Here is a 14,459-nt window from a genome sequence, read left to right on the forward strand (position 1 = left end):
TTATTATCATCAAGACAAGGGACATACTACAGAAGAGTGTCGGACGTTGTAGAACCATCTGAACCAATTGGCTAGGGCGGGAAAGCTCAATCATTTCTTGTCTCGGCCGGACGGGCAAGTTGGACATCAAGGTACGAGAATGTATCATGGTAATACTTCTCAACCAGCATTAAGCACCATTAACGTCATTTTGGCACAACCAAGGAGAGGAGCCGAGGAGCCTTCTCGGGTCATGTCCGTGCATAGTAGTTTTGGGAATGAAGTCATGGAGGGAAGCAACCGATTGGCTAAAAGGATGAGGTCCTCAGCAACTCCAGTGTTGAGTTTTTCTAAGGAAGATAAGGAAGGAACATGCCAACCCTATGATGATGCATTGGTAGTAATTATTCGGATCGGGGGATATGACGTGAAACAAGTCTTGGTGGATGATGGAAGTGGAGTGGAAATTATGTATCCAGATTTATTTAATGGTTTAAATTTGAAAGACGAGGATTTGGAGAAGTATAATTCACTGTTAGTAGGCTTTGATGGGAAGCCAGTGATTCCGCAGGGGATGATTAGGTTGCCTGTACAGGTTGAGGACGCAGAGGTCCAAGTTAGCTTTATAGTAGTCAGGGTGTATTCACCTTACACGGCTATACTAGCTAGGCCTTAGCTCCATGCAATGGGGGCAGTTTCTTCAACTTTGCACGTAAAGGTGAAGTATCCTATTCGAGGAAGGGTGGGAGTAGTACACGACAGTCAATCGATAGCCAGGTAGTGTTTGATGTCTGCAAGTGTTAGAACAGGTGAAAATTCAGAAATGGGGCAACTTAGAAAACTTTATAGCAATTAAAGAAATCTGCTCGGGGGACGGGTACCGATGTGGATGGAGATTCCGCTGAAGAGCTGGACAAGGTATTTATAGGGGAAGATAAGGAGAGATATTTCCAGGTGGGATCCCAATTGCCTGTGTTGGAAAAGGGAGAATTAGTTAAGTTCTTAAAGGATAACATTGATGTTTTTGCCTAGACGACATATGATGTCCCGGGGATTGATCTAGGGTTCATTTGTCATCAGTTGAATGTTAGTCCCGACGTAGTGCCCCGCAAACAGCCTCCTCGGTGTGCGTGTCAAGAGCATGTCGAGGCTGTAAAAGAGGAGGTTAATAAGTTAAAGCAAGCTGGGGCAATTAAGGAAATTTTTTATCCTGAATGGCTTGCTAACACTATTGTGGTTAAAAAGAAGAACGGGAAGTGGAGAGTTTGTGTCGATTTTCACTGATCTGAATAAGGTATGACCAAAGGACCCTTTCCCTATTCCGAGAATTGATCAATTGGTGGATGCAACTGCTAGGCATCCTTGGATGAGTTTCCTAGATGCTTTTCAAGGTTATCATCAGAAACCTTTGTCATTGAGTGATCAGGAGAAAACAACTTTTCGTGCTCCTAATGGCAATTACCATTATCGAGTAATGCCTAGTCTCAAGAATGCAGACTCCACTTATCAAAGAATGGTGACTAGAATAGAATGTTTGAATTGCAGTTAGGGCATAACATGGAAGCATATATTGATGACATGGTAATTAAAAGTAAGAGAGTAGGAGACCATTTGATGGACTTGGAAGAAACCTTCTCGGTCCTTAGGAGGTATAAATTGCGGTTGAATGCTTCCAAGTGTTCTTTTGGAGTAAGTTCAGGAAAGTTTTTTGGGTATATGATAACGCATTAGGGAATTAAAGTTAATCCTGACCAGATTAGGGCTATCTTGGGGTTGCATCCTCCTCGGAATCCTAAGGAGGTGCAGAAGCTGACTGGTATGGCTGCGGCATTGAATCGGTTTATTTCGCGATCTGTAGATAGGTGTTGACCTTTTTATCACCTTTTGCATAAATGGAGAGATTTTCAATGGACGGATGAGTGTGATTTGGCTTTTGAGGATTTGAAGCAATATTTGGTGAATCCACCAATATTATCAGGGCCGGAGAAGGAAGAGGTGTTGTATGCCTATTTGGCAGTTACGGATTATGCTGTAAGTCTTGTCCTAGTACGGAATGATGATGGAATTAAAAAACCGATGTATTACATTAGTAAATCTTTGCAAGAGGCGGAGAAATGGTATTTACCTTTGGAAAAGGCTATGCTAGCCATCGTACATGCAACAAGGAAGCTTCCCCATTATTTTCAAGCCTATACGGTAGTTGTACTTACCCAATTGCCTTTGTAAGCTCTCATGAGGAAGTCAGATTACACTGGTCGTGTGACTAAGTGGGAAACGAGGCTTGGAGCCTATGATGTTAAGTATATGCCTCAGATAGCCATCAAAGGACAGGTTCTTGCCGATTTCGTGGCAGAATTTACTGAGGGTGGCATTAAGCAGGAAGATGTTATGCTAGCTGTGATGTCTATTGGGACCGAGAATGTTCTCCTTTGGGAAGTTTATACGGATGGGGCATCTAACCAAAATGGAGTAGGGATTGGAATTGTGTTGATCACCCCTGAGAATTTAGTCATGGAAAAGTCATTACGGCTGGGGTTTGTAGCCACTAATAATGAGGCCGAGTATAAAGCTCTTTTGGCAGGTGCTCAAATGGTTAGGCATTTAGGAGGAGAAATGGTCGAATTTTATTGTGATTCTAGATTAATTGTTGGACAAGTTAATGGAGAATTTGAGGCAAGAGATGAAAGGATGAAAAAAAATCTCAACAGAGTCAAAGGGGTGTTAGGCATGTTTAAAAGTTTCAAAGTGAGACAAATTCCAAGAGGGCAAAATGCTCATGCTGACTCGTTGGTCATGCTAGCCACATCCTTAGGATCGAAGCTGCCGTAGACGGTGATGGTGGAGGATTTGATGAGTTCCAGTCTTGTTGGTGCCCCGGCAGTTGGGATTCACAGCATTCACGTTAGCTCGAGTTGGATGGATCCGATTGTGACATTCTTAAAACATGGTATGTTACCTGAGGACAAAGTGGAAGTAGAGAAGGTACGAAGAAGTGCTCCCCGTTATTGGCTTTCCGAGGAGTGTAAATTGTACAAACGTTCTTACTCGGGGCCATATCTGCTCTGTGTACATCCTGAAGCTGTGGATCCTTTATTGGAAGAGTTGCATGAGGGAATATGTGGAAGTCATACTGGGGGAAGATCGTTAGCCCACAGGGCCATGACTCAAGGGTATTGGTGGCCAAATATGTAGAAAGCCTCCCAGGAGTATGCAAATAAGTGTGATCAATGTCAAAGGTTTGCACCAAACATTCATCAACCAAGGGGAGTCTTAAATCCATTATCTAGTCCATGGCCGTTTGCTAAGTGGGGCTTGGATATCGTCGGACCTTTTCCTCGGGCAACTGGTAATAGAAGATGGCTCCTCGTCGACACGGATTACTTCACTAAGTGGGTGGAAGCCGAACCACAAGCTAACATCAGGGACGCAGATGCTAGGAGGTTTATTTGGAAGAATATTGTAACTCACTTTGGAGTCCCGCATACTCTGATCTTGGTCAATGGACTTCAGTTTGACAGCAAAACTTTTCGTAGGTATTGTGGGGATCTGGGAATAAGGAATGGGTACTCAACATCGGCTTACCCTCAAGGAAATGTTCAAGCTGAGGCTACAAACAAGGTCATTTTGGCGGGGTTAAAGAAGCGATTAAATGATGCTAAAGGAAGGTGGGTAGAGGAGTTGCCTCATGTATTGTGGTCTTATCGCACTACTCCCCGAAGATCAACGGGCGAGACACCCTTTTCAATGACATATGGAATGGAGGCGATAATCCCGTTGGAGTCAGGCTTCCCCACCTTGAGATCTGACCAGTATAATTTTGAGGGCAATCATGACAGGCTATGTGATAGTTTAGATACTATTGAAGAAAGAAGAGAAGTAGCCAGTGTGAAGATGGGCAGTTACCAACAGAAACTCAAGCAAACATATAATAAAGGAGTGAGGTCGAAACCTTTAGTGTCAGGAGATTTGGTTTTGAGAAAAGTGGTTGGAACAGCAAAGAATCCTGCCTGGGGTAAGCTAGGGCCCAATTGGGAAGGACCATACAGAATCACGTCTGTAGCAGGTGTAGGGGCCTATCGTTTAGAAGATTTAGATGGAAAAATAGTCTATCGTCCCTGGAATGTAAGCAATTTACGACGTTATTACTATTAAAGGAAGGGCCTTCTTTTGTATAAGTTGTAAGCCTGTTTTGTTTTATTAGTCTTTGCTTCTTTATTGGCATAACTTACTTCCAAGTGTTAAACTGAACTTAGTCCTTGTCCAGCTCCTCGGGCCACAAGTCTAAGGAAAATTAACACCGTAAAAAAACAAAGTGTTAAGCTGAACTTAGTCCTTGTTTTGCTCCTCGGTCCACAAGTCTAAGGAAAATTAACACCGTAAAAAAACAAAGTGTTAAGCTGAACTTAGTCCTTGTTCGGCTCCTTGGGCCACAAGTCTAAGGAAAATTAACACCGTAAAAAAACAAAGTGTTAAGCGGAACTTAGTCCTTGTTCGGCTCCTCGGGCCACAAGTCTAAGGAAAGTTAACACTGTAAGAAAAAGTAAAGTGTTAAGTTGAACTTAGTCCTTGTTCGGCTCCTCATGCCACAAGTCTAAGTAAAATTAACACCATAAGAAAAAGCAAAGTATTAAGCCGAACTTAGTCCTTGTTCGACTCCTCGGGCCATAAGTCTAAGGCAAATTAACACCATAAGAAAAAGTAAAGTGCTAAGCTGAACTTAGTCCTTGTCCGGTTCCTCGGGCTGAAAGGCTAGGAGAAATTAACACCATACATAAGGCATTCCAAGTGTCAAAGTAACAAGAATGTGTGCCATAGGTATTATTCTAGCTTACGTTGCAAAGTTGGTGATCGTATTGTGTTGTATGTGTAATGAAAGTTATTATTTTAAGCATTGAGAAATTGCTATCGACAAGGAGCAGAAAATTTAATATTTGAATCTCGCAATATGTTAGCAGTAAACAACATGAACCATTTACGCTACGATTAATTCCTTGAAATCAGTTTATGTAAAAAAAAAAAAAAACAATACTAAACTCTAAACAGCTTTTAACAAATTCTTGAGCTCATGTGTCAAGTATTTGTTTGTTTCTCTTTCGCATTCTTTTTCTCTGGTTCCTTCTCTTTCTTTTTCTTTTTTGTCTGCCCTACCTCCATCTTATCAGCTTCATTTTCTATGTTTACCAATTCGGTGCTGGGGGAAGGGTTCTTAGTTGCTTCCTTGTCCTTGGAGTGAACAGAGGAAGGGTTCAGATCCGGAGTGGTTGTAGATGAGGGAGGAATGGAATTGGAGTCACTAGTTGGCTTGGGAGGAGCAGGTGCCAGCTGTAGAGCAGGGGGTAATACACTTTATCTGGAGTTCGGAGCTCAGATTCGGTGAATACTCCCGCAGCGTCTAAGGCCTGACCCCAAACTTCTAGACAGAATGCACGTGCGACACCCTTGAGTTGAGCTGTAAAGCTGTCAGCAGCTTTCTTCATGCCGACGTCATATACTGCTTGCTCGGCATTAGCTTTTTCCTGCTCCTTAGATGCTAATTGCTTTTGAACCTGCTTGAGTTCCACCATAGTGAGGGCCAGTCGGTTTTGAGCTTGCTTCGGAGCTTCAAGGGCAATATTTGCTTGTGTTTCATAACTTTGCAAGGCAGATTTTGCATTCTTGTGAGCTTTTTCCACTTCGGCCAGTTGGATGAGGGTCTCCTTCAGGTTTTGTTCTGCTTCATTTTGAGCCCTCACAGCGACTTTCACGTTGTTTTTAGCTTTTCTGGCTAAATCCAAGGAGTGATCCACCCATTCTTCAACCATGAAAGAAGCCTAAACAACCTATAATGTACATCAGTTACAAAAGCCATATAAGTAATGCGTCTAAAAAAAAAAAAAGATAAGATGGTATAGAATTGTGAAAGATACCTTTGCTAAGTCCTATTTCAATGACAGGAAGACTTCTCTTTTGCGGAAAGACCGCAGCTCAGCCATGTCCTCGGGGAGGCATAGGGCCTTCTCCAAGCACTCAGCCACCAAACTTGAGCTCCCCTTCTTTAGATCTCTTAGGTTGGCATCATCAAGTACGGGGCTACCTGAACTTAAAGTAAAGCCGGGGCTCCAAACGGAGACTTTCCTTGGTTGATCGCCACTGGTCTCCTTGGAAGTCCCAGTATGAGCAAGCTTCTTGGAATGGCATTTTCCTGCCCGAGTATCCTTAGAAAGGGGGTCGGGGTTCTCTCCCTCCTCGATCTCAATGATATTCTTACCACCTTGACCCATTTTCCTTTTTTTGTCCACGGCCTTGGGGGGAGGGGTACGTGTCATTACTGGGGTGATGGGACGGGAAGGTATGGTTATAGCAGGGGAAGAACTTCCGGCATGGGCTTGTAGCAAAGCCAGGATATCGGGTTCTTTCTCTTGGAAGCCCATGTTACTTGTTGAAAGAAGTTGTGAGTTGTGAGGGGCGTCTATAAGGTAAAAGACTTCAAAGTCCTTATCCTTTACCTCGGGATGACTAGGCTCGGAAGCTGACTTTTTTTCCTCATCCGCGGGAGTAGTAAATTGCTCTTGGGAGTAAAGTAGTCTGGCTGCGAGAGGGGCTAGGAGCTGTGCGTCCTGTATTCCTTCTGAAGGGGGCGTAAATAGTAAAAAGCCAGGCACCGCTACGTCAATACGAGCCAAACAAAGATCCCTAGCCTGGATTATGTTTTTTGGACTCTAAAAACGTTTGGTGGAAGGGGTGTAGATGAGAATGACGTAGGCCGCTCTAAGTTGCCTGTCCCTGTGCAAAAATATTTCCAACCTGAGAATTCTATTCAGGTCCTGGAGGTTTATAGAGGGTTTATTTGGAGCGGTGTGGTAGTCGTCTGCAGTAAGGGATAAATACTGTTAGGAAGAGTTAATCAATACAAGATTATAAAAGAAGATAATTGATATTCCTAAGTATCACTTCGATCCTCGGGAATCCTACCTGGCACCCCATCTTGGGTAGGGCAGTGTAATCTGTCGTACCAGTTCCTCGAGAAGATGAGGTAATTCTCGTCCATGCCTTTGCTTGAGTCAGGCAAGCAGGAGATCAGCCTAACGGCTGGGACCCTACACTTCATATAGTATTTGGTTTTTTTCCCTTTTTGGCAGTTGTATACCTAGTTTACATCTTGCCAGGATAAGTTAGTCCCCATTTTGCAGTTTAGGGCATCTACACATCCTAGGATCCTAAGGATGTTGGGGGAACATTGGGCCAGGGTAAGTCTATAGTTTATAAGAAAATTTCGGGTTACCCTACCCATGGGAATTTCCATTCCGCCTTCAATAAAAGCGATCATGGGAATTATAACTAACTCCGGTGGCCGGGGTAAAACTAACCACTCTCCTTCCTCACAATGTTGAATATCAACATCGTTAGGAATCCTATATCGGGCCTTAAAAGTGGCCTTTGCCTTATCAGTCTTCACTAACTTAGCATATCTACCCATTAAGCTTTATGATAAGAAGAAGAAAAATAAACAATGAAAGAGAAACAATAGGAGAACTGAGACACCTCTAAAGAATGCTTAAAACTGCTCCTCGGGAGGTCCTTTTCCTTTAATCCTTCAAAACGCCAAAATGAGCCTTAGCCAACCCCAAATCTTGCTTTTATAAGGGTAAAAAGGCGCGGTAATTTTCCCGCTCATAAATGAAAGAGCAATCTGAGCTGTACGATGTTGATTCAGCCGTAAAACGTGCAGAGACAAGGAGCTGCCTAACACCATAAATGATCCATCGTGGACTCCAAGGCATCAGGAGCGTGTCACAAGCAGCGAAAAGACGTTTGTACGTATGAAAGCAAAATGCACGTAGGAAGTTCATTCGAGGAGTTAAAACTTGGCTATTAATTTGGAGTCAATAGCCTAAGTTTTAAGGGGCTATTGTGAGGACCCGAGGACCTGAAGACTTAAAGAAAAAAGACCTGAAGACCCGAGGACATATTGTGAAGCATAAGGAGTAGAGGAGAGTAACAGTCAAGAGCCCGAGGATGAAGTGGGATGGTCCGGAAAAATACGAAAGGTAAATTGGTGATGTATTGGATATATTGCAAATATCTAGGTTGAGATAGATAACTATGAACGCTGCATTAAATGTTTTGCACCAAACTTTCTGGCCGCATTGAATAGGGAGTACCAGCTTTATCTGTTGCATTAATGTGAAGGTGACCTGAACAGTACAAGACACAGAACAAGAGCTTTTCTCCATTATCGACTACAAGGGAATGGACAAGTGTCAATAAATGAGGTTGATTAGGTGAGAGATGAAGGGCTGAGATAACAAGGGCAATGAGTATAAATAAGAGAGGTGGAAGCAAAGAGGGGGGGGGTTTGAGGAGTGGTCATGTAAAGTGAGGTAATTAAGGCATATAATCAGAGCCCCATGAACTTTATTGTTGGTACCTTCTCTACAAATTCATTGTTTTGGGCCTTGAATTATTAAACGTATACATCGTTGGGCTTGTGCATGATTTTTGGTCCTTACATGTACCATTATATATATATATATAGAATTTATTAAAAGAGTGCAATAAATATGTTTATTTTTAGCATGTATAAGATGATTTATTATTATTATTTTTCGTATATTATTTTTGACAATACCATGAAACAGAATTTGTAAACTTTGCTTCAAACTTACATGGATTTGAATTGGTTATTAATTTTTTTACAAAACTTGTCATTATTTTAAATGTTTATTAATTTAGATTGTTCTTAATTATTAAATTGAGGTTTCTACTTAAATATGATTTCAATTATTATTTTGGATAGTTTTTAATTATTTAATTCAAGGTTTTTCTATTTAAATATACGTTGTTGATTAATTGAGCCTTAAAGCTCAAAAAAAAAAAAATATATATATATATATACATATTTTATAATACCTTAACTTCACACAATATGTATTCATTATATAACTTAAAAGTAAAATACTCATTTATTTTCTTTATCTATTCTATTATCTAATTTTAAGTAAATCGTTAAATAAAAACTATTTATGTATAAAATTTAATTAAGTCGTGCATCATAGAGACATAATGCTAATATAATAAGATAAGTTTGAAAGGTTGTGGTATTCGTATTGTAAACCACATGAATTTGAAAAAAGACTCTGAAATCAATCATGTCATTGACAAAAAAGATATCCTAGTACAATAGGAATTGTGATTTGTGAGAGGTGGGGTTCAAGAAATAGGCAGCAATAGCTAAGGATTTCTGGCTAAATGCTGGAGTCTCACATAGTCACATGCAAATACCTGAGGTCGAAATTGATGCTAAAAGTCCATAGTTGATCTGCTGAAAAATCCCAGGTCTGCCAATAATCTTATTTCTCCTCTGGTGGAAGATTGCAGGTACCTTATATCTCGGCTCCCTCGGGTTCTTGTTAAGCACTGCTACAGAGAGGCCAATAGATGTGCAGATGCCTTGGCTAGGCTGGGTTCCAATCAAGCAACTGATTTTTATGTTTTTAGTAGTCTGCCTGTGGACATTTTGGATTTGCTTAGGGCTGATGCCCATGGTCTGTACTTAAACAGACTCTGTTTTGAGCCTTTTTTGGCTAGTTAGTTGCAGTAACATATTTCCTTCTTATCAAAAAAAAAAAACCTCTTTCTTCAAATCAAATATTTTGGACCAGACAATTTCCCACCGTGTTAGACACTTCGCGAGATATTTTCTGCCCTGTTTGCCACTTTTTCTTTTCCATATTCGATGAACTTTAGACCATGATAAATTTTCCACCGTGTTTAACACTCTCCAAGATTTTTTTTTTTTTCCGCTTTGTTTGTCACTTTGCTTTTTGGCCTTTTTCCACATTGAATGTACCGACACCAAGATTTTTTTTTTTTTTAAATTACAGCCTTACATCTATCCCAATGTGTCACCAATGTATAGCTTGTATTTAATTGTTGCTGTTATTGCTATGATTGAATGAAGGTTCTGACTTGCCAAAAAAAATATAAAACTATTACTGGGGATAAATTCACTAGTATGGTCGTATACCCAAATTGTTGTTGAGGTTTGATCTAGATTTGACGAGGTTTAACCGAACTCGATTAATTCAATTGGATTTCAGAATGGTAAATTTCACTAATTTATGGTCAAAACCCATTCAGCTCTAGCAACGCAGAAAAAGGAGGAACTGTAACTTATTGGTTTGAAGAAAAGAACACAAGCGCCAGACTTATGTAAAAAAATGGTGGCAGGAAAATCCTCTGTGAGTGCCAACTCGATTGATGGATCTTTGGAAGTAGGGAAATGAACTTGAAGGGAAGGGTTAAGTTTCGATCCAAAAGATTAGAAAAAAAATGTTATGAATCAATACAAAAGAGATCTATTATGGCCTGTTTGGAAGTTTAAAAATGGAGGGGAGTAGAGTAAAGGGAGGGAGAGTAATTCAATTACTTTGTTTGAAAGTTTTTTAAGAAAGGAGGGGAGGAATTTGGAGGGGTTTAAACTACTTCTAACCCCTCATTTTTAATTCTCTCAAATTGGAGAGATTTAGAGGGAGAGTAGAGTAGATAAATTATTGGTCAAATGAATTTTCCAATTTACCCTTTCTAAATTAACAAAATTACAAACCGATTATAAATAATCTTTGTTTGTTTCTTGAGAAAATTTAGCATTACAAATGACAAACAAGCGAAATTACCATGATACCCTCAACAGGTGCCAAAACTGCTTCAACACCTCGAATTCACCAAGAACAACAACCACCACAACAAACACAAACACAAACTCTACAACAACAACAAATGCTTCATCATCAACAACGACGACGACCATTACAACGGTGTCTTTTTCTTCGATGAACAAGTTATTGAAGGTTCATCATAGATCTAGTGCAAGTTCGTTCAGATCTGCTACTACTACGGAGGTGTCAAGCGAGGACGTTGTTGCGACGGCGGCGGCGGTGGCATCAGATCGGGTTAAATCGGAGGGGTTCAGTTTCGGATTCGGATCGGAAGTGAATCGGTGCTTCGGTTGCAGGAGGAAGGTAGGGTTAACTGGATTCCAGTGCCAGTGCGGTGAGCTCTTCTGCGCCGAGCACCGGTACACCGATCACCACGTGTGCAGCTACGATTACAAAGCCACTGGTCACGAAGCGATTGCAAGAGAAAATCCGAACTGAAAATTATTGTGTCTCTGATCTTTGTCTTTTTTTCTTTTCTTTTTTTTTCAAATTTGATAAATTTCTATGAGGGTACTATGGTAATTTCGCTTGTTTGTAACTGAAAATTTGTTTCCTGAGAAAATTTTTGAATTTTGTTTGGGTTTTGAATTTTTGAATTTATTTTTATTTTTATTATAATTTTTTTGAGGTATTAAAAATTATTTTATAATAGTTAATAGTAGTTTTATACTTTTATTAGTGGTATTTGATGAAATGAGAATGTTGATTAAAATAATTATTTATTCTAACAAATTAATGTTGCAAGTCCATTTTCAAATAGGGGTAAATTTGTCTATTTAAATCATTTCCTCTCATTTTCATTGTAATTTTTAAAACATCCAAACAAGAGGAAGGGCTAATTACTCCATTTTTCTTACTAATTTTAAAAACATCCAAACAAGGTAGAGGATAACCATTCCTCTCTACTCTCCTCCCCACTACTCTCCTCCTCTCTACTCCCCTCTACTCTCCTCCCTCTCTAAACTTCCAAACAGACCATTATATATCACAAATTAAATGAATACAAATGTTATCACCAAATGGACTGAAGTGGATTTAAAGGACCGAATTGACTGAACTAAGCCGAATGGAGTGAAGTGGACCAAATGGACCGAAGTTGACTGAACTTGACCGAATAGACCAAATTAGACCAAAGTGGACAAAATTGGATTGAACTGAACTAAAATACAATGTTGATAGAGCTTATATAACAGGAGTATAGCAATAATAATTGCTATGTTTCAGTTTTTAGATATCATATAGATATAAAGATAGATGATATTTATGTGGAATATTCTTTTACCTGTTGGGGGTTGGAGTTTTAATGAGTAACAAAAATTGAATTGAAAATTTGCAAAACTTCCCATTACTTACCATTTCACATATTGGCTGGCTTTTCCGTAATAATTCATGCAAGCATTTGCGGATCTTTTCCTTTATTGAGATAGTTACTTAATCTTATCTTTTGTTATTTACATCTGTTGGCAATTATGAATTATTGTCATCTATATCTGTTTTATATTTCACCTTGTATACTCAATTATAAATCTAATAAATACAACATTCAACAGATTAGTGTGAGTGATGATTCATTCAAACGACCTTGTGTTTAAATTTGGCATAAGGGCCGCCCCTTATGGCTTCTAACAGATAAAGATAACGTAACTATCTCAATATATTGCACGCATGCCTGCACCATGCATAATAACCAGATTTAACTGAAAATACCAAATCATGTCCTCGAGTGACCACAGGACCAGATGATTCTGGCTTCCATTGCGATGGACTGACTTGAGACGCAAAGGATTGATAAGTCTATGCGAGTACAACGGGCATGAGAGATCAAGGAATTAAATCAAAAGATAGTTATATATTATGGATGGCTCCATAAAGATGTTAATTTTTTAGTAATTAAAAAGCTATATTAAGAGGGAAATTAAATTAAGAAAAACAATCCAGAAAAGAAAATGGCACAAAAAGAAGAACAGTAAGGAAAAGTGTATGAAACAATATATATAGTAATATGGTTTAAGAAATGTCATTGACAAATAACAGCGAGCTGTTGATCTATATTACCTTTGACATGGAAAGCAATGACAATGGCTGAGGCAGCATATGTGTACACTGTAACGAACATAGTAGAATGTTACAAGCCTATAATTTATAGCCATCACGAGCCACAGAAATATTTCTCAATCAAGGGAATTCATTACTTCAATTCCATCCAATCCGGCCATGCCACAAAACAAACAATCACATAAACGAATTAATAACGGAACAGCTACTTCACTGATAGAAATAGTGAATGTAAAGTTGTGATTTACAACTATGTTTTATGTTGGCTTTTTTCCATGACAAAAAATGTTGTATTTGCTTTAATTTGTTTTTTGTATTTTGTGGGATTTTATTGTATTGGGTTTAGTGTTAAGTTAGTGAAGAATCGAGTATAAAATGAAGAATCAGTGGATTTCGCGAGTGTCTCACTAGAAGCTAACCCGCGAAAGAGTCACATGAGAAGCACATGCTGGAAGCTGAAGAGTTGTGCTAGCCTGGAGGATTTCGCGAGTGTCTCACGGGTAAGGCCTTCTCGCGAGATACTAGCGAAACTCTTTGTCTGGAGGATTTTTAAGTGTGACTTTCTTTCCCTTCTCCCATACTATATATATCCTCATTACCCACAAAAGTAAGAGAAGTCATTTAGAGAGAAAAACCCTAGATAGATTTTCAACAACACACACACCCATCTTTTAGAGAGAGAGCTACTCATCCTTAGTGAGAAATCATTCTAGAGAGAGAGAGAGCTACACAACCCACACTTATTTAGAGTGTAGAGAGTGTTTTGGAGCTTAGGAAGCTTTGGGGATTTGCCAAAAGAAGCAAGTGAGGCTTGGCGGATGCAATCTGGCGTATTGTGGGATCCAGAAAGCTAGACAAGATACGGTTCCGAGAAGCCTTGTTGGAGTAGGAGCTTAGAAGGCTTAGGTACATTAGGTAGATTATGCTTGGAGGGTCTTTTGCTATTCGTATATTCCAAATTGTTGTCTAGTGGATCAATTTATCGCTTGGAAGGCGGCGGAGAGGTTTTTTGCCGAGTTCTTCAGTTTCCTCTTTGATAACACGTCTCGATATTTTCTTGTGGTTGCATCTTTCTTCCCTTACTCTTGTGCTTTTGTTGTTGTTCATGTTTGTGCATTAGAGTAGTTATTGGTTTATTGCGTCTCATTTACTCTTGTTCCACACTTAGATAAGTTAGAGTAAAAGCAATCAAGCTGTAATTTATTAATTTGGGGTCTAAACAGCTTTTGTGTTTTTAACACAAATCCGAGCTTTTAGTGAAGAATTAAAGAACTGCAATTACTCCCTTGCAAAAATATGAACAAACAGTAATTCTATTCCTTTTATTCCATTGGTGTTAAATAACAGTACAGAAAAGTTTAGGAACTAGAGAGACAACAAAATCTCACAACATTTTCACAATATTTTTGTTTTGAATTGTGGTAGGTCCCACTAAAATCTTATTTTATTTCAATTTATTTTGAATTATGATGGAATGATATCTCACTTGCTATGAAAATATTGTGACATTTTGTTGTAGTCTTACAAGAACTCATAACAATAACATGCAAACTTAAAAGTCCTAATAGAGAAATTGATATTCTTTTCAAATTTTTTTTCCTCATTTTCTCATTTACGTTTTTATTTTATATTATTATTGTTCTATTACAAACAAGTGAAAAATATGTATGTCTCTAAATCAAATCAAATGAGTTTTTGTTGAGATGAAAATAAAATGAGTTAACATAC

General features: G+C 39.1%; 1 protein-coding gene across 1 annotated transcript; it reads left to right on the top strand.

The window, feature by feature from the left end:
• Positions 1-2,211: 2,211 nt before the first annotated feature.
• Positions 2,212-2,808, top strand: LOC142610508 (uncharacterized). Its single transcript, XM_075782321.1, has one exon. The coding sequence runs from the start codon at positions 2,212-2,214 to the stop codon at positions 2,806-2,808; it is 597 nt and encodes a 198-aa protein (XP_075638436.1).
• The last annotated feature ends 11,651 nt before the right edge of the window (positions 2,809-14,459 follow it).

The sequence above is a fragment of the Castanea sativa genome, chromosome 9 (genome assembly GCF_040712315.1).
Source record: "Castanea sativa cultivar Marrone di Chiusa Pesio chromosome 9, ASM4071231v1".
In the NCBI taxonomy this organism is placed as follows: Eukaryota; Viridiplantae; Streptophyta; class Magnoliopsida; order Fagales; family Fagaceae; genus Castanea; species Castanea sativa.

What these genes read in the sequence shown, in the direction of transcription:
- LOC142610508 (XM_075782321.1), top strand. Translation starts at nt 2,212, where the DNA reads ATGAGGAAGTCAGATTACACTGGTCGTGTGACTAAGTGGGAAACGAGG.